The sequence below is a fragment of the Cimex lectularius genome, unplaced genomic scaffold (genome assembly GCF_000648675.2).
Source record: "Cimex lectularius strain Harlan isolate CLEC.00 unplaced genomic scaffold, Clec_2.1 scaffold9, whole genome shotgun sequence".
Classification (NCBI taxonomy): domain Eukaryota; kingdom Metazoa; phylum Arthropoda; class Insecta; order Hemiptera; family Cimicidae; genus Cimex; species Cimex lectularius.
The window spans coordinates 1,407,311-1,427,692 of NW_019392733.1; the positions used below are offsets into that span (position 1 = coordinate 1,407,311).

The following is a 20,382-nucleotide window of genomic DNA, read 5'->3' on the forward strand; positions in this document are numbered from 1 at the left end:
CAACCAGCATCATCCTCCTCTCCAACTTATGAGAAACCCATCTCCAAATTGCTGATGAAGAGGATATCAGTGCTTCGAATAGCTTAAACTAGAATAAATTCTTTTAAGTAGTAAAAGTTTAATAATAACAATCCTAAACTGACAAATAAGGTCGACAACTAAAGATAGATTTAGCGGTAGCCTAGGATCCCATTAACAGTGGCCCGTTTTGCAGATCAGCTTTTGGTCATTACCTACAGTGCCACAATGTCTCGGAACTTGTACACCAGAGGATCTAAATCGTTCCAGGGCAAGCAATATCACCTGAACCAGCGTTGCAAATAGAATTGCTTTTTTATTGCCAAAAGAGCAGTCTTTGCAGACTATTGGTAAATTTATAGTTTGAGAGTTACCTATCGTCTTGGTCTGACTATCCTCGTCGTTTTTTGTCATTCAGACCTTTGATCTTCGATCGTTTTCCTTTTTAATTTGTATAACGTTTTAAATTATGTAAACGATGATGTGAGTTATTATTAATTTATGTATTTATGAGTTTTTTTAGCGTTGTATATGTTATGTTTATATATTTGTACATGTTCAAATATGTTCATTTTTTGTCTTTTTCATTCGTTGTATTTCCGTAATTGTTTGTACGTTGTCTATTTGATGAGTTAATTCGATTTTCTGTCGTTGTCCCTAAAGTCTAAACGATTTGATGTTTTCCTGGTAACTGTCTTTTATTTTTCGTCCTGTCTGTCTGATGTATTTGTCTCAGCATTAGCATGTTAGTGTGTATATTCCGTTTTTTCTAGTGGGCGGGTCTTGTCGATGTTTTTGTGTTTGTATTTTCTCATTATGTTTGTGGTTTTCAGCGATGCTTTTATGCCTAATTTGTTGAATAAGTTAGTTTGAATGTTTCTATCCCAATGTTTGTGAATGTGGTCTATTAATAGTCTGTTTTTGTGGTATGGCTTTGTTTATTATTTTGGTGTGGTAGCCGTTATAGTGTGATGGTTTGTATTCTTTTTAGTTCGTTTTCGTACTTGTCTTTGGTTAGCGGTAGTGATTTTAATCTGTCATGTACTTGAGTGCATTTTTTTTGCAAATTTAGTCCAATTTTCACTTTTCTCCTCTGGTTTCCTGTCAACCATTCATCTTTTGTTTCAGACCTTGGAACATGGTCTTGTTATTTGAGGTGATCTTCTACCTTGCCTCTATCTCTAATTCCTCTACTGTGCCTTGATTACGTTTTACCACAAACATTTTTTTTTAAATATAAATTTAGTCCAATTTTGATCTTTTCCCTGCTAGTTCCGACAAAAGAGTTTTTAATCGTTTGACTAAACATTTATCCAACGAACTGCACAATTACCTAAATAACCAATACTCGACTTATACCCAATCACTAACTACTGACGACAATTCACTATGAACCGGAATACTCAAATATAAAAACATACCCCTTCGTCTCCAACGGGCAGATGGAACTTGGGCCAAATCCGAAGAGGACAAAGCCCAACTCCTAGCCCAACACGTCTCTGCAGTATTCAATCCCCACCCAGATATCCAAGACCTCCACCATTCTGAATCTTTAATGAACCATTACCTCTCTCCCTCCCTCCAAAACCATTCTCTCCTGATGAAGTCAAACAGGCCATCCTACCGTTCCAAAAAGAAAAGTCTAGGCTATGACCTAATCACTCCCATCATCTTATCCCAACTACCTAAAAACGCCATTATCCAACCTACCTATTAAACGCCGTTCTACGTACAACCCATTTCCCCACCTGTTGGAAATTTTCATCTATCAGAATGCTCCTCAAACCTAAGAAACCAAATCACCTTCCTAGCTTCTACCGATCCATCAGTCTGCCCATTATCGGCAAAATTCTCGAAAAGCTCCTGATGACCCGCTTGTCCAAGGAAATCCCTACAAACACAATTCCCATCACCAATTCGGCTTTCGGAGTTGCCACTCAACTGTACAACAAGCATATCACATAATCGACGTTATTTCCACATCCCTTGAGCTAAAACAGTATTACCCGGCTATGTTCTTAGATATACACCAGGCCTTTGACCGAGTATGGCACTCTGGGCTGCTGTGGAAGCTCAAGAACATCCTACCAACAACCTATTACCTTATCCTAAAATCCTATCTTAACGATCGTTACTTCCAAGTATCCCAAAGAAATTCATTGTCTCCTATCCATCCTATTCTAGCAGGTGTACCACAGGGCAGCGTGCTCGCTCTTTTCCTTTACTCGATTTACACCTCCGACTTACCTACGCAACCTAACACTATCACCTTCACCTTTGCCGATGATACTGCAATCCTTTCTCCTCATAAAGGTCCCGTCACAGCGTCCCATAATCTCCAAAATCACTTACACATCCTAGAATGCTGGCTCCGACAGATTAGAATCAAGATCAACGAAACCAAATCAACATAATATTTACCCAAACAAGAAAACGCTCCCACCAGTATACTTCAAAACGTTCCCATCCCAATTGCGAACCATGTACGATACCTCGGCCTCTACTTGGACAAACGACTGACGTGGAATCCTCCGACTTAAGCGCACAGACTGTAACATACGATTTTTCATGCTTAAACGACAAAAGAAAACTTTACATTGCCCTCCTGGCCCCCATTTGGACATAGGGACTTGAACTTTACGGGACTGCTAAGCGTTCTAACCTCAATCGAATCCAATCCCTTCAATCTTAAATCCTCAGAACAATAGTCAACGCCCCTTTCTATGTATCCAATCACACCATACCGACCTAAACGTCCCTCTTGTTACCGAGCTAGCCCAATCCCGCAACAAAACGTTCCATTCCAAACTACCCCATCATCCGAACCCTTTCGTTAAGAACCTGCCATCCACCACATTACCTAATAATCCCAACAGAAGACTGAAGCGGTGGCCCCGCGATAACCTTAACACTTGACATCGCTCTCCTAGGACGGAGTCCATCTCGCTCATCGTATTGATGTACTAACGGCTACCATCACTGGATGGTAGCTGTTCAAGTTTTCATGCTACTGTTATTATTGTTTAGATGTAAATATTATATGTTTTACTTGTTGCGTCGAAGAATGCAGATGTAAAAAAAAAAAATCCCTGCATCTTTTGTTTCAGACCTTGGATCACGGGATACTTTATGATCGTGTTATTTGACGTGACCTTTTAGGTTGCCTCTATCTCTCATTCCTCTTTTGTGCCTTGATTCTATACATTTTACCACAAATATTTTATTTTTGCTAATTTAGTCCAATTTTGATCTTTCCCCTATGGTTTCTTGTCAAACATTCATCCTTGGATCATGGGATACATTACGATATTGTAACTTGAGGCATTTTTCCTTCTTATATCTGTAAAATAAAAATGAGAAGTGAAAAATGGGGAATAAAACAACCGGTTGGCTGTTTTTCCGCGGGTTTTTTCGGCCGTGAATGGTCAACCTGTGGTCACCCAGTGCTTGGCATTTCTCGAGTCGAAAAGTACCAACACCAAGTCACACCACGTCTTGCGGGCCGTGGGATTTTTGAACCCGTCCAAGGTTGGGGCGAAGTCCGCACAGTCGAAGTGGGAGGGCATCGATCATTGGCCATTGCCGTGACGCCGTCGCGCTCGTCAGTTTCCTCCGATCCGTAACCTCGTCTACTGCTACTCTCGGACGGATCACGTGTCGTTGCGCTATTCTTAAAAAAGCTCAGAATTTTATGAAAAGTCCGGTCCCGGATTTAAAAAAAAAACATGTTGACTTCTGTTCCTGAGAAGATCTCTTTCTCGGAGGAGGAAGAGCGCATCCTCGAATACTGGAAATCGATCGACGCTTTCCAAGAGTGCCAGAGACTTTCCAAAGGGCGACCAGAGTATGTCAAATTTATTTAATTTAATATTCTTATTATGCCGAATTTTTCCACATTTCGCAAATCCAATGTCGATGCTTGGCATTCCCCAGGTTGAATTCCAATTTGTCAAAAGTGCCGGTATTTCCGAAGTTCGGAGCGTGTTCACGATCGCGCCAACTTTGCGAATTTCGTCACGCCCATGAGCCGGATGCCGGCTTAACTGCCTTGGTTAAAATTATTTTTTTGAAAAAGTACTAATTTCGTCCTATTTCCAACCCGTCGGTATTTTTATTTGATCTTTACCAAGCCTAGTTTCATAACGTAGGTCAGTGTTAAGAGGCCTGCAGATGAGTATTTCGTTTCTATTCCCTCGGGCCTTTTCACGATTTCCTCCCTGTATTTTCTAAGAAACCCTCTTTTCAATAATTAATTTTTTACTTTTTTTTTATTAAACCAAAACGTAATGTAACATTTTAGAAATGGATCATGACCGCTAATTACGACTAGACCTTTGTTCGTAAAATCCCCCCTCTTTCAAATTACACCTCAAGGGCTGGCAATTTTTCCGCGGCATTGATTCTATAATTATGCCGGAAATTCGAGTTTCATACTTTATAAAAAGAAAAGTCACTCAGTAACTGCCAAATGGGTCGTGAAAGATGATTTATTTAGAAAATGATGAAATCAGTACGAAAGTTTCAAACGTGCACGCTTCCGTTGGATTAGTCATCATTAGATGTCATCATTTGATTTTAAAAACAGATTTTTTTGTCACCTTCCCATTGTTTAAAAAGAATATCAAACATCTGACAATCGGCTGCGTCAATACTTTAAACAAATAGTAGTCTAAAAGAATTAACTTCAACTGGTGGAACGTAGGTCTAAGATTTTAAAATGAGGTAAAACTGGGTATGAAAAAGTGAACGTCTATAGCAAGTTGACAAATAATGATATAATCTTTTTATGATATTGATATAATCATCAATATCAATAAAACAATATATTCTGTTTGAACATGGTTTAATTCTCCTTTGTACCTGTATTCTAAATCAGGAAAAAATGTTAAGGTAAAATTGATCTTCGATGGTCAAGTGAAAAATGATGAAATCATCTCTTCAATTAATTAAATCAAGAGTTAATATAATCATAAAAAACCAGGCAATAAAACAATTTAATTCTGTTTGAACATCCGTTAATTCTCCTTTGTACCTGTTTTTAAATCAGGTAAAAATGTGAAGGTAAAACTGATCTTCGATGGTCAAGTGAAAAATGATGAAATCATCTCTTCATGATGATCATCAAAAACTCAGCAATAAAACAATTTTTAAGTCTGAACGTACTTTCATTCCTTCTGTTACCTGGAAATATTTTTTTAATCGGGTAAAAATGGAAATGAATAAGTGATCTTCAATGGAAAAATGAATAAATTATTTATATCGACATAATGATGGATCACCATTTTTCAATTTACCATTCACAATCACTTTTTCACTCCCGTTTTTTCTGATTACAAAAAATACATGTAAAAGGGGGAATGAAAGCACGTTCGAACAGAAGGAAAAAAATGTTTTGCCTGGTTTTTGATGATAATATCAACATCATAAAAAGTTGATTTCATCATTTTTCAATTTACCATTGTCGATCACTTTCTTCATTCTTTATTTATGTAATTACAAAAAAATACCTACAGGTAAAAGGGGACTGAACGCACCGCCCCCCAGTTTTTTATGGTTATATCAATATTATAAAAGATAATTTCATCATCTGCCTGGTTACCATTGAAGATCACATCTTCATTCCACTTTTACCCGATTTTAAAGCCTTATACATTCATACTATCGACAGTTTGCAGTTAATTTTTATTTTATTTTATTTATTTTTTTAAAATTGTAATAACCCCGCCTGTTATCAAATGTTTAATATTATTTTTAATAATAGAAATGGTGAGGAAAAAACTATTTTTAAATTCAAATGACAAAGGAAGCCCACAATATTGAAACTTTCGTCCTGATTTCATCATTATCGGCATAAATCATCTTACATGACCTAGTTGGCAGTAACTTACCGACTTTTGTAAGGCATCAAATTCGAATTTCGTCGTAACGACCGTGTTCATAATTATAGAATCAACATGCTTTTTGTGCCCCTTTTATCTATTCTTTAATGAAGGAAAAATTTAAAATTAAAAAAAAAATTTATTAGGACATGCTTTCATTCCCACTTTTACCTGTAAGTATTTAAAAAAAAATCAGGTAGAAAGGTCACATAATGAAATTATGTTGTTATGATGTAATAATGACCAATAACCCTGCTATAAAACATTTTTATTCTGTATTAGGACATTCTTTCATTCCAACTTTTGCCTATAAGTATTTAAAAAAAAAAAATCAGGTAAAAAGGTCACATAACGAGATAATTTTGTTATCATGTTATAATGACCAATATCCCGCCAGTAAAACATCTTACTTCTGTTAGGATATGATATCATTCTCCCCTTTACCTGTAAGTATTTGTAAAAAATCAGATAAAATGGTCACTTAATGAAGTAACCTTTTATGATGTAATAATGACCAATAACCTTGCAATAAAACATTTTCCTTTTGTTAGGACAAGCTTTCATTCCTCCTTTTATCTGTAAATATTTAAAAAAATCAGGTAGGTCACATAATTGAATTAATGTTGTTATGTGTAATAATGACCAATAAAGCTGCAATAAAACATTTTCCTTTGGTTATCACATGCTTTCATTTCCCCTTTTACCTCTAAGCATTTCAAAAAATCAGGTAGAAAGGTCACATAATGAAATAATGTTCTTATGATGTAATAATAACCAATAACCCTGCAATAAAACATTTTCCTTATGTATTAGGACATTCTTTCATTCCCCTTTTTACCTGTAAATATTTTTAAAAAATCAGGTAGGTCACAAAATGAAATAATGTTGTTATGATGTAATAATGACCAATAACCCTGTAATAAAATACTTTCCTTTTGTTAGAACATGCTTTTACTTGTAAGTATTAAAAAAAAAAAGTTTTTCCTTAATCAAATGTAGGTACTTTTTCACAAATTGAAACTGGCTAAAGTTATATAAAATATACAGTTACGACTGTTTGAAGGTAAATAAAAGTACAAAACTAAAACGGTGATCTTTATTGACAGTTCTTCTCCATATGTTTTAACTAAGTTGTTGCATAATGAATATGGTGAAATTTGATGACAAACGAGCTGTAGATGCATTTAAATAGTGGAATGTAAAAGCTGTTGTCAGTAATTTTTTTTTACTTAATCGTGTTTTAAGAACAAGAGAAGGAAAAAATGCTGACAGTTCATGTATTTTCAAACCCCAGCAGTAATGTCTCAAGGGTTTTTGCTTGTTTATTTCATCACATCTAATTTTGCATGTGATGCCGATCTGGCAAAATTGATTTCCTGTCCAATAGGCTATCATGGTTTTTTTTGTTTTCTTTTTTTCATGATTTTCAACCCTTTTTTTGCCAGTTGTGCCCACTAAATCATCAGACAAAAAGGAAAAAGTTTGAAAGAATTTAATTTTGATATTGTGTTATATTGTTACTGTCTTGTTACAAAATAAAAATAAATTTAAATTTATTTTTATCTCAACTAAAAACTATCTTTCAATTAATTGAAAGATATTAATTGGTCAAGCGGACCACGAAAACTAGTGAATTTTAAATTTAAAATTGGCATAGCCTATCAGAGGATGCACTTCAAACATATATTTATCGTATTCTTGAAAATGAGGAAATCAATTGTTTCAATTTTTTTATCACGTGTAAAACAAACAAAACTGCTTATAAACAAATATTCATTCTGACGTGATGCCCAAAATATGAGTTAATAAATAAACAACTTAATTTTTTTAAATTATTCGCTGTTGTTTTAACAATTGTATCCCTTTACAGATATTCTTTTTACGATGGGCCCCCATTTGCCACTGGTCTTCCTCATTATGGACATATTCTAGCTGGAACAATAAAGGATGTTGTGACACGATACGCTTACCAAAATGGATACCATGTTGAAAGAAGATTTGGTTGGGATTGTCATGGATTGCCAGTGGTAATATTGATGTTCTATCCATTTTTTGTTTAATAAGCCTTTTTGGGTCTATTAATTTTTAATTTTTAGGAGTTTGAAATTGATAAAACTTTTAACTTCAAATCACCAGAAGACATCGAAAAATTTGGTGTCGCTAATTATAATAAGGAGTGCAGGCAAATTGTAATGAGATATTCCAAGGAATGGGAAAAGATCGTCAATCGTATTGGCCGTTGGATTGGTAATTATTATTGAAACTCAATGTGTTTATCTTTTTTAACCAAAAATTTATTTATTTTTATTTTTTAGATTTCAAAAATGACTACAAAACCCTCTATCCTTCATTTATGGAAAGTGTATGGTGGGTGTTTTCGGAATTGTGGAACAAAGGAATGGTTTATAGAGGTGTGAAAGTAATGCCTTTTTCTACAGCATGCCACACTCCACTATCAAATTTTGAATCGAGCCAAAATTACAAGGACGTAATTGATCCAGCCAGTAAGTTGTTTTTTGTTGTCTCAGTTTTTTTTGTTTGTCTTAACAATTTAAAACTATTTCAGTCGTGCCAAAATTCCAACTTAAGAAGGATCCTAATTGTTTCCTGTTAGCTTGGACAACCACGCCTTGGACTCTGCCCAGTAATTTAGCAATATGCGTACACCCTGAGTTTATTTATGTAAAATTAAGAGGTATTGTTTATTTTTTATTTTAATTTTAATAATAAAGAAAATCCAAATGAAACACTAACACTTATCTTTTTAGAAACAAAAAGCAATATGCATGTTATACTTTTGAAGGCAAGGATGCCTGATTTTTTCAAGCAAGTCGATAAAAATACGTTTACAAGGCAAAATGAAGAATATGAAATAGTTGACACATTTGTTGGGTCTAAGCTCAAAGGAGAGGAATATATGCCGTTATTTAATTACTTTGCCCATGTAAATACTAAAGCACTTGTTTATCATGTTCATTAAAAAAAACCTTTATTTATATTATAAATTACATAAACAACCTCTTTGTTTTAGTTGAAACAATGTTTCCGTGTCTTGACAGACACCTATGTCACAGAAGAATCAGGTACTGGTGTCGTTCACATGGCTCCTTATTTTGGTGAAGATGACAACAGAATTTGCTTGAACAATAAGCTTATAACAAGGGACCAAGATCCAATATGCCCTGTGGACAATAGCGGGAGATTTGTCCATCCAGTCAAGGACTTTGAAAACATGTACATAAAGGTTTGTGCTTATTAATGTTATTTTCAAAGTATACAGATCCATATTTAACATTTATTTTCAGGATGCTGACAAAGAGATAATTAAAAACTTAAAAGAGAGGAATTTGGTGTTTGACTTATCGACAGTTACTCACAGTTATCCATTTTGTTGGAGGTCAGAAACTCCACTTGTTTATAAGGCAGTTCCTTCCTGGTTTATTAGAGTTCATGATATGAGCAGTGCATTGCTAAAAACCAACAATGATACATATTGGTAACTACGACATCCTTTGATTCTTCTTTAAACATATTGGCGTTAAAAAATTTTCACCGTTATACCTTTTCTTTTTGCCAGGGTTCCAGAATTTGTTAAGGAAAAGAGATTTGCTAACTGGCTGAAAGAAGCCCGTGACTGGGCAGTTAGCCGTAATAGATATTGGGGAACTCCTATTCCATTGTGGGTTTCTGATGATTTTGAAGAAATTGTCTGTATCTCAAGCATAAAGGAACTTGAAGCTGCAACAGGGAAAAAATTCATTGATATTCATAGAGAATAGTAAGTATTTTTTGTAAATAAAATTAATTTATACAACTAGATTTTTATTAATAAATTTATACTTTTAGTGTGGATGAAGTCACAATTCCGTCTGCAAGACCAGGAAAACCTCCACTTCGAAGGGTGCCAGAAGTGTTTGATTGTTGGTTTGAATCTGGATCTATGCCATATGCTCAAATCCATTACCCTTTTGAAAACAAAGCCGAATTCAATAAAAAATTCCCTGCTGATTTCATTGCAGAAGGAATAGATCAAACCAGAGGATGGTGAGTTGTTCTCTCTTTATCCGCCAATCAGTAATTTTATTTACAATAAAACATTTTTACTGTGAAGAATATTAATTAAAAAAAATATTAGGATGAGTTATTAAGATTGTTTTTGTTTGTTTAAGGTTTTACACACTGTTAGTAATATCTACAGCTCTTTTTAACAAACCTCCTTTCAAAAATCTTATCGTAAATGGACTTGTGCTCGCTTCTGATGGTCAAAAGATGTCAAAGAGCAAAAAGAATTTTCCAAATCCCGAAGATGTAAGTGTGCAAAATATTTTTCACGACAACGAGATACCAACTTCCATTCAAATCATATACTTTGGAGTATACCTTGCCAGCAGATTGACGTGGACTCCCCAAACAAGACTTAACAAAAATCTTAGAAAACGTAGGAAGATATCTAGGACTGAAATCTTTCTTGACCTTCAAAACTAAATCTTATACAAAACTTCACTGTGACCACTTTGGACATGGTTCTACCAAGCCATCCAACATCCAATCTTTTCAATTGAAAGTCCTCAAATTATCAAAACTCCTTACCATGCCTCTAACTTCACAATTCACAGCGACCTCAATATTCCTTTTGTCAACGAATTGATCCATTCGTGATACCAAAAATTTCACCCTTTTCTCAATCCATCCTAACCTTACTACCCTAGCCTTATCTACCCTTTCTCAGGAACCCGCCGTGCCAACTTAAACCTCATTGAGACATCTTTGTTCTTTATTTTATTCGTTTTGTTGTTCTTTATTTTTTTTCTCATGTTGAGTGCCAGTATCAGCTGGTTTCTCATATGTCCTCCGGATGCAATGCTGGTTTACTTCATAAGACCACACCTAGACAGCAAATTAACTTGGAATCCTAACGCAAGACTTAAGAGACAACTGGGACAACTATTGAAATCAGTTTTGGTCATCAAAACTCAACTTTATACCAGACATGTGGTCTCATTCTATGTTCCATTTATTCTGCTGGCTTTCCTATACATCCCAATACCATAATTACAGCTACACATTTTGTAAAACATGGTTCTACTGTGGTTTACAACTGTCTGGTGTGTAATTAGCGCTCCGTTTTGGACATAAAATTTTTGATCCTTTTTTATTAATTAAGCACCAATAAAAAACAAGTTTCATTTGAACGTTGCATTGGTAGGGATCAACGGGTCCACTCTTACAATTCATGTCGAAAGACATGCATGTAAACAACTTGCAACCTGATGATGAGCTTTAAGTTTGAAATCTGGATAGTTGTAAGCAACAAATTTGCGAGTAGAACCATCTTATTTATATAAAAAGAGAACCACCCCACCGTCATCGTTTCTATCATTACAGCTATTTTTTTCTTCAAACTGGAATCCAATCCAAGCGATCTACAAAATCCTCTCTAAACAATCCCATCCCGAGAACCTGCCTAAGGTGGTGACAGCTTTAAGACCTTGCCCTTTAATTCTTCACACTGAGTGCCAGCATCGGTCGGTTTCTCATGGCATGTGTCCTCTAGGTGCAGTGCTGGCCTTAGTGTTAGCCTGTGACCGTGGGGGAAATTCTCAATATTAGCAATGCATTAATTAGTACATTGTATTTTTGGGGGAAAGGATACATGAAAATCATACCCTGATGGTGGGAATTGAACCCATGACTGCAGGGGCATTGGATTATAAGTTTAATTAATTGTTTAACCTTTACATTTAGGTTGTGAATAAATTCGGTGCTGATGCAATCAGATTGTATCTCATAAATTCTCCAGTCGTTAGAGCTGATAAGCTTAAATTCAAGGAAGAAGGCGTAAAAGATGTTTTGAAAGATGTTTGCTTACCTTGGTATAATGCCTACCGATTTTTCATACAGAACGTCCAAAGGCTAGAAGTTGTAAGTAAAGTCGACAATATTTGAGTTAAAGGTTTTATTTTGTTTTGTTATTTAATTATAGGAGGAAAAAGTGAAGCTTACTTTCCAAGAGGATGTATTTGTCCCTTCTAACCTTATGGATAAGTGGATTTTGTCATATGCCCAATCTTTAAATGTGTTTGTTAGAAAAGAAATGGCAGCATATAGACTTTACACTGTAGTACCGAGGTTGGTAAAGTTCATTGAGAATCTTTGCAACTGGTATGTAAGAATGAATCGGCGAAGGCTAAAGGTTAGATTTTACTAATACACATATTTTTTTATGAGTACACTTATGGATTATTTATATTATTAGGGTGATACTGGTTTGGAAGATTGCAAGAACGCACTCAGCACACTTGGATCAGTATTAACTAATATGATAAGGCTTATGTCTCCTTACACACCATTCTTAACAGAATTAATGTACAAGAATTTGAGACATCTTACAGGAAGAAATGAAAAAAGTGTCCACTTCATCTTAATGCCTCAACCAAGGTGAACGCTGAAACCATTCTAATGTTTTGAAATTTATAATTATGCTTGTTACAGATATTAATTTAATCTTATGATTGCAGGAGTGATTTAATTAATACAGAAATTGAAAGAGCTGTTTCTAACATGCAAACAGTTATAGATTTGGGCAGAGTTAGCAGAGATCGTAAAACGATACCTATTAAGGTTGTTGCTTTTATTTCATACCTAATATCGATAACGGTGTATTTTAAATATTTTCTTTTTTCAGAATCCTCTAAGAGAAGTAATAGTTATATTAAATAACAAAGATACCTTCAATGAAATGGTTCCATTTACAAATTACATAGAGGAAGAATTAAATGTTAAGAAAGTTACCTTATCGGTCGATAAAGAACAATATGGTGTCTCTTTTAAAGCTGATGCCGATTTTAAAACGTTAGGCCCTCGTCTAAAAGGCGATTTTAAGAAAGTATTAGAAATTATCAAGGTAAAAAAAAAATAAAAACATCAATTTTTTTATTTTTATAATTAAATTACACCTTTATTAAAATTCTAGCATTTAAGTGATGCTGAAATCCAAGGCCTGAAATCAAAAGGTTCTATAACAATAGAGGGCCATACTTTAACTGAAGATGATTTAAAAATAAAGCTGGATTTCAGTGGAAACAACGCGACTGAATTGTCTCAACGATACGAAGTTAATTTACAAGATGATGTACGTATGATTTTAAAACCATATTTCAACCGATAGTAACTTGTAAATATTTCGCTTGACAGGTTTTAGTCCTCTTAGATGTTTCAATGGACAAAGAATTGCAAGCCGAAGGAACAGCTAGAGAGATAATTAACCGAGTACAAAAGCTGAGAAAGCAGGCCCATTTGGTACCGACCGATGTTATAAAAGTGTATTACAGTGTTAATCCAGAGATGTGCACACTAGCTGAAACAGCAAAGAGCTACACAAGCTTCATTGAAAACGGTCTAAAAGTGCCGTTTATTGCTGGTACTCCGAACGAGAAAGAAAATATTATAATCAAAGACACTCAACAGGTAATTCATAATAATATTCTTGAAAAAAAAATCATTATTATTTTAAATTCTTTTATACAGTTGAAAGGTGTTGAGAAAGGATTTGAACTCACACTGACCATAACAGGTGATATGATAAATAACAGAAATCCAGATTGTGGAAATGTTCCTTTCTGCCGGTAAGCTGTTCAAATACAATGTATTATTTTTATTGATGGGAAATTTTTTAACTATTTTTCTTAAATTGTGCAGGTATGCTAATCTTCTATTAGTCGAAACTGAACCAGGATTTGGAGTTTCTTCATCAAACTCATCTCTAGTGTTAGAAAATCCTAAAGGACAAAACGTCTTAAACTTAAAGCAATTGAAAGAACAGGTTGGTTTAAAGATAATTAATAAATAGGAATAGTTTTACATATAAGTACATATCATGCTTTTATTTTAATTTTATTTATTTCTATTCTATTTTAATATTTTTATAACAAAATATTGTGATTATTAACATGTTTACCATGGCAGCCATATTGCCTTTTTTTGTATGTCTTATTTTTTGTACCATTCATTTCCTGATGGGACTTTTCTTTTTTTATTGTTTCAAATAATAGATAGTTAACTAAAAATATTTAAAAAAATTTAACTTACATATTATTAAGTGAAAAAAATGCTGATAGAGATTCCCGTCTTCCATTGACGTGAACAATTGTAGTTTGGTGGGTGACCTACTCAGACCCTGTATACCAATAATTGTACATGACTGGATATTGTTACCTAATAATTTAATAGTAACATGGGGGCAGCAATAAAAAAACCTTTTTGTTAATATTAGCCAGAGTTCATAACAGATTAATTTTATTTTGTAATTGGGTTTTTGGAGGAAGGGGAGTATGAAAAACCTAAAAAATATCTATTTTAGTAGGATGTAATTTTATTTGCGTGGAAATTTCTAAAACAAGGTATTCAGCATAATGCCTGACATTTTTTCACAAGCTGGGCAGAAATACTCGCTTTTTCCTAAAATATTTACTTTACAATTAAAACTTGCTTTACAATATTAATATCTAATAAGCTACTTTTAAATGTTTAAAAAAAAATATATAAAAAACTTCTACCCAAACTTTGTATAACTATATCTTGGCGTAGAGTTCAGTTAAAAAAAAAAAGAAAAAAAAGAAGACAAATGCTCTACCTTCTACAAACTATAGGGGGGAGTATGATCTTCGGCGCTTTGATATTTAGTTGGTAAAGCAAAAACAAATCCAAATTAAAAATGGGAAGATGTTAAAATAACGAGGATCCCTACCATCCGTAGTTGAAAGAGTTAATAAACAAATTGTCGCAAATTTCCTGTTATTGTTTGCAATTTTTAATTACTCAATTTTTCATTTATATTAATATATACAGTCAAACTTTCTCAAACGGACACTTCTTATAATCAGACATCCTTCATGACATTTGATTTTCCTAAACATTCCATTTACTTTCCTAAGAAAATTACTTTTAACACGTTGATTGGAGGATGCTGATACACTGTTGACCCACCGGGTGCTTTTCTTACCCGTATAAATGGCCTTTATATTATAATTATATCTTTTGAATAAATCAGCATTTTTGGGTGGGGTATCATATGAGCCCGCTGTCCGAGACGAGGTCCAAGTCTTTATATGTTCTGTTTCTTCTTTGGAAGCGTCTCTTTGAAAAATACGATTGCCTTCATTTTGTTTAGCCTATTACTGGCCATATGGCTCTTGGCTCCCAAGTCTCAACAGTATTTTGTGCTACCCTCGTATGGGTTTAGTGCTTGCTTACGAGAAACTTTAAATTTGATGCATGATGTTTTTTTACAGGTCAAAATGCTCTTTGCTTTGGACAATGACGTTCATCTTTATACAGCGCAAGGAGAACTCACGGAGGAAAAGCTTAGTAAAATAAATGGTGAAACAATAGTAGCGGCTACAAATAAATTGACAAAACCACATACAAATTTGCCAGCATCTAAGACGCCAATACTATCAAAGTAAGTGTTGTTAGGCTATTTTTATTTTTTAAGTTTTTGAATTATTGAGCTTTTCAGCCAACTTTGCACTTGAATAATATTGGGTTGTCCGGAAAATAATGCAGGATTTTAAGTTTTCATTAAAAAAAATCTATATAAAATTTTCTGTTTACGTTTACAGGATTACTCATTTGTATGAATGTCAACACTTATTAATCCTCTTCCAAATGATATTGTTTGTTTACCTCTGTAGCATTCCGCTACTTGGAAATAATTCAGTCATCCTTATAATGTCAAAGCGAGAATTTCGTACGATTTTCTTTTACGAGTTTAAACTCGGCCGAAGCGGAGCCCAAACGGCTAGAAACATTAACCAAGTCTGGGGCGAGGGTTGTGTTAATGAGTGCACTGTGCAAAGGTGGTTTAAAAAATTTCGGGAGGGAGATTTCAGCCTTGAAGATGAAGAAGGTCGTGGAAGGCCTTCCTCTCTTAATGATGATGTTCTGCGATCAGTGGTGGAAGAAAACCCCAAAACAACTGTTCGAGAACTTGCAGAGCAACTCAAAGTCAGTAAAACGACCGTCGCTGACCACCTCAAGGCGATTGGAAAAGTGAAAAAACTCGAAAATTGGGTTCCACACTCATTAAACGATCGCCAAAAAAATCAGCGCTTTGATGTTTGTGCATCACTTCTTTGTCGAAACAAAAATGACCCATTTCTGGCCAGAATTGTTACATGTGACGAAAAGTGGATTCTCTAGATAACACTAGACGTTCTGGACAGTGGCTCGACAAAGGAGAAGCTCCAATACATTTTCCAAAGCCCCCAACTCATCAAAAAAAGGTAATGGTTACGGTATGGTGGGCTTCATTTGGTTTAATACACTACAGCTTCTTAAATCCTGGCGAAACCATCAATGCTGAATCATACTGTAACCAAATTAATACCATGCATCAGAAATTGGCAGTAATGAAGCCCTCTTTGGTCAATCGGAAAGGGCCCATTTTGTTGCATGACAACGCTCGACCACATGTGTCACGTGTAACGTCACAAAAATTATTGGAGCTTGGCTATGAAACTTTGCCTCACCCACCCTACTCTCCGGACCTCTCGCCTACTGACTACCATTTTTTTAGACACCTGGACCACTACTTACAACACATAATATTCAAAAATCAAACGGAACTGGAAAATGCATTTATTGACTTTATCAATTCTAAAAATTCTGAATTCTACTCAGACGGAATTAATAAGTTACCAACACGTTGGGAGAAATGTATTGAGAGTATGGGAAATTATTTTGATTAAAGAACATTGCTTTAAAGTAACTAGTTTCTTTTTTTTTGTTTAATACCAAAATCCTGCATTATTTTCCGGACAACCCAATATTTAATAAAAAGTTGATAAATGCATTCCTAATGTTTAAATGTCGTTTAAATTTTGTAAATAATTTTCCTTTGTTTTACTCAATCATACAAAATGGGTAAATAATTGATTTAAAATAACCAAACACATACCCAGAAAAGCAAATTACGCAGTTTTCACAGAATAAAAAAAACTTCCATTTGAAAAAAAATTGAAAGTAGCCAGTGACAATTTTGGCCTTTCTGAGGGGCCGTAGGAATTTCAAACAGAATTGTGCGGGTGAAATAGAGGGAGAGTTTAAAAAATATAAATGGGAGGTTGCAGTCCGCGCACCACACCCAGAAGGACAGTTGATATGACACATTGCGACTTATGCAGTCAATGGGTCTCATAACTTTTACCCCCAACCCATTAGTTGCTCTTGGAGTTACCATTAAATTTAAACATTCCACCAATATTAATTTTAATATACTCACTTTCGTCTCACGTATACATAATATAATATAATAATAAGCAGACTTTAATCACCCTCTTTTTTTTTTTTTTAGGTTTGTCAATGTAAGCTGTGGTTCGACCCAAGCGACCATTTTGGTTAAGAAGGAAACTTCAGAGGTCGATACGAGGAAGCGTGCTTCACATTTACTCAAATGTGATACTGCTGATGTTACTATATACTAACTTCATTCAATCTGAATTTAAAAAAAATCTCTTCTACTTGTGATAAATTTAATTTATATCCCTTATTTATTGAACTTTAACTAACTTGGTACAATGTTAGTAGAAACATTTTCTTTTCTTTCTTTTTATATATATATAGTACATAATTTAATTTTGTTCTGTTTTATTTGGAAAAAATCACAGTAGCTGTAAAACATTTAATGTTTTATTAACAAAGCACTTATTTAAATATTTATAAGGCACCCTTTTTAAAAGGAATCTGTAATGTTCGCAAATACAATTCATTTCACTCATACAATTTATTTCAATCGATTGAAGTTCCATTATTTATCATTATGTACATGAAACCAATTTTGACAAAATAAAACTGTTGAAAAACACAAAACAATTTATTTGTGTTATCCTTTTTGTTAAACAAGTCTGTGAATTTGTTGAAACAATAATAATAATTTATTATAAAAAATTAAAAGAAGCTGATATTCAGCAATTGGTTTCTCAAAAATTTTCATTTGAAGAGTTTGCTGTTTTTGTTTTGTAAGGCATTTTATTTTTAAAATGTAAAAAAAGAAAAATCAATTGATGAAATAGACTTTTATGAAGCTCTCTCATCTTTCTCTTCTTAATTGTATCTTGTAGTTATAATGCTATAAGGTCATTTGCTGGTTCTTTTTTCATAAATACCATCCAGCAAACATAATTCAGTGAGTACTTTTTGTGTATATAAAACTATTTTAGTAAAAAGGAAAATTCATTTGTTGTAAGTTGTTAGTTTTTGGCTGCTGTATGCATAAATTAAGTCTTTTAAAAAATTATGGAAATACAGAACAACTATGTTCATAAAACTCACACTCACATAACGCTGAATCATGGGTGTGTAATTTAACCTAACCTGACCCGAACTCTGTTTAACCTAACCTAACCTATGAACACTGGATCAATTGTCTTGAAGAAGAAAGCAAATAAAGTTGGTACTACCAAGCTTAAGATGTATTTTAAGGTCATCATCAGGGCAAAACAACCTTAAATATGTCTACAGACGTGTTAAAGCTTGACTAACCTGGTAAACGACACCATAAAAACATTAACCTAACTTGTCCTTACCCTACTTAACCTAATAGGCTCTTAGACCTCGTAATTGTAAGTTCAATACCCATCTGTTGCCTCTGGAATTTTTTAACTGTCCCCAAACTACAAAAAAATTAAAAAACTTGGCTAATGTGGTAAACATGATGCCATAAAAAATAAGAAACAACCTATTCTAACTTGTTACATACCCTATCTAACCTAAACTGACTCTTACCCTACCTAACCTAACCAGTCTATAACTTCACCTAATTGGCTTGTAGACCCCATAGTCGTGGGTTCGATTCCCACTGTCACCCCTGGTTTTTGACCTCTCCCCTACCCCAAATAATTCATCTTTTTGAATTTAAAGCTTGGTTAATGTGATAAACCCTTTGCCACAAAAATCTACCTAACCTAACCTTTTTTTTAAACTGACATCCTTTGCCGATATAGCCTTCCTCTGATTCCAATTGTACAATTGCTTCAGAGGCACATGTCCAACAAATACCAAATGGGACAAACTTTGGAGGATAAAGATTAATGAACAACAAATGCACTCATGTTATGTAATATTCCTCAACAACATTCCTATCCCTAAAACTGACTGGATACACTACCTTGGTTTCTATCTTAATTTATGGTTAACCTCGAGCTGACATATGCAAATAAGACAGGGAATGAAGATGATTTGGACTAATCTATATCTAATATGAATATGTTGGACACAAATCTAATATGTTGACAAAAAAACAAACTGAGATTCTAGAAAATACTACTGAAACTTATTTGGACAATGGACTGGAACTATGGAGCATTGCTAAACCTACCAATACCCAAAGAATTCTGTCCTTCCAATCCAAAGTTCTCAGAATCTTAGTCAATGCTAATATATCCGATGCCACCATCCACAACGACCTCAAAATACCCATTGTAAATAAATCAATTCCCACCAAATTTTCCAGGTTCCACAAAATACTCTTCACTCACCCCAACATATGTACAATATATATAAGCCGCCAGAGTAAAGCAGAGATTGCCTCGGTACCTCCTTGCCAAGGACTAGCCTTTGAGGAAAGTTGTGAGATCACAAGGTTGTTAACTACTCTCAAGACATTTACTGTGTCAATTTACAATACAATACATACATTGTTAATAAGTATCAAAATATTACATATATAATGCATTACAATGTACAGATGGTAATAAATATTATTTAACAAAAATCTAATAAAGAAATCAGGCTCTCACTTTATTTTCATTATGACTTGGAAAGTTAATTTAAAAAATTAGGTGTTGTTCATTAAGTTTTGTTTAAAGTTGATAGATTAATTTTAAGATATTTCATCATTCATCAACTGCCAAAGAGTTTTTAGATTTGCTGTGTATTTAGAGATCTCCTATCCATCCTATTCTAGCAGGTGGCCTACAGGGCAACGGCCTCGTTCCTTTGCTTTACTCAATTTATACCACCGACCTACCTATACAATCTAACACTATCACCCTTACCTTTGACGATGATACCGCAATCCTTTCTCCTGATAAACATCCCATAACAGCTTCCCATAATCTCCAAAATCACTTGCCTATCCTCAAATCCTGGCTCCGACACTAGATCAAGGTAAATGAAACTATATCAACATACACATAACCATAAAAAGTAAAATCTACCAAATCAAACTTGTCCCTACTTAACCTAACCTGTTTCATTTTTATTTTTCCTTTTGCATATGGAGTCGTAAGGATTTGTTCCTTTAGTACTTAAACTTTCACCTATTGTGCCATCCCTAACCTCTGCCGATTTACCGGACGATATTTCATATAACATGTAAATAATTCTTCTCTCAGAGGTGTGGTATCAAGATTTAAATGATTCACGATCAGTTTTCCAGTATTTGTTGTGTTATTACTTACCCAAGATTTCCGTTCTCTTTTAATGT

The 20,382-nt window shown here is 34.2% G+C and overlaps 1 protein-coding gene across 3 annotated transcripts; it reads left to right on the plus strand.

The window, feature by feature from the left end:
- The first annotated feature begins 3,599 nt into the window (after nucleotides 1-3,599).
- LOC106665386 (isoleucine--tRNA ligase, cytoplasmic) lies at nucleotides 3,600-17,673 on the plus strand. 3 transcript variants are annotated; one of them, XR_002910307.1, is made up of 22 exons: nucleotides 3,600-3,862; nucleotides 7,768-7,924; nucleotides 7,994-8,144; nucleotides 8,213-8,401; nucleotides 8,464-8,592; nucleotides 8,666-8,841; nucleotides 8,929-9,141; nucleotides 9,203-9,393; nucleotides 9,475-9,675; nucleotides 9,744-9,941; nucleotides 10,067-10,205; nucleotides 11,643-11,819; nucleotides 11,881-12,090; nucleotides 12,154-12,335; nucleotides 12,416-12,518; nucleotides 12,583-12,801; nucleotides 12,871-13,029; nucleotides 13,092-13,364; nucleotides 13,425-13,522; nucleotides 13,596-13,719; nucleotides 15,188-15,432; nucleotides 16,722-16,901. XR_002910307.1 is itself a non-coding variant. In XM_014391775.2 (22 exons), the coding sequence occupies exons 1-22, from the start codon at nucleotides 3,744-3,746 to the stop codon at nucleotides 17,378-17,380; spliced, it is 3,708 nt and encodes a 1,235-aa protein (XP_014247261.1). In that variant the 5' UTR covers nucleotides 3,601-3,743; the 3' UTR covers nucleotides 17,381-17,673. The 3 variants fall into 3 exon arrangements, 2 of the variants coding, with proteins under 2 accessions (XP_014247261.1, XP_024082697.1); XM_014391775.2 differs by lacking the exon at nucleotides 16,722-16,901 and adding an exon at nucleotides 17,251-17,673 and having other exon boundaries at nucleotides 3,601-3,862; nucleotides 15,188-15,357; XM_024226929.1 differs by lacking the exons at nucleotides 3,600-3,862; nucleotides 16,722-16,901 and adding exons at nucleotides 7,609-7,698; nucleotides 17,251-17,673 and having other exon boundaries at nucleotides 15,188-15,357.
- The last annotated feature ends 2,709 nt before the right edge of the window (nucleotides 17,674-20,382 follow it).

Excerpts from the sequence above, each read along its gene's own strand:
- LOC106665386 (XM_014391775.2), top strand. The coding sequence starts at position 3,744 with ATGTTGACTTCTGTTCCTGAGAAGATCTCTTTCTCGGAGGAGGAAGAG. Across the intron at positions 9,394-9,474 it reads ACCAACAATGATACATATTG|GGTTCCAGAATTTGTTAAGG; the intron begins GTAACTACGACA and ends TCTTTTTGCCAG. Across the intron at positions 13,030-13,091 it reads AAGTTAATTTACAAGATGAT|GTTTTAGTCCTCTTAGATGT; the intron begins GTACGTATGATT and ends TTCGCTTGACAG.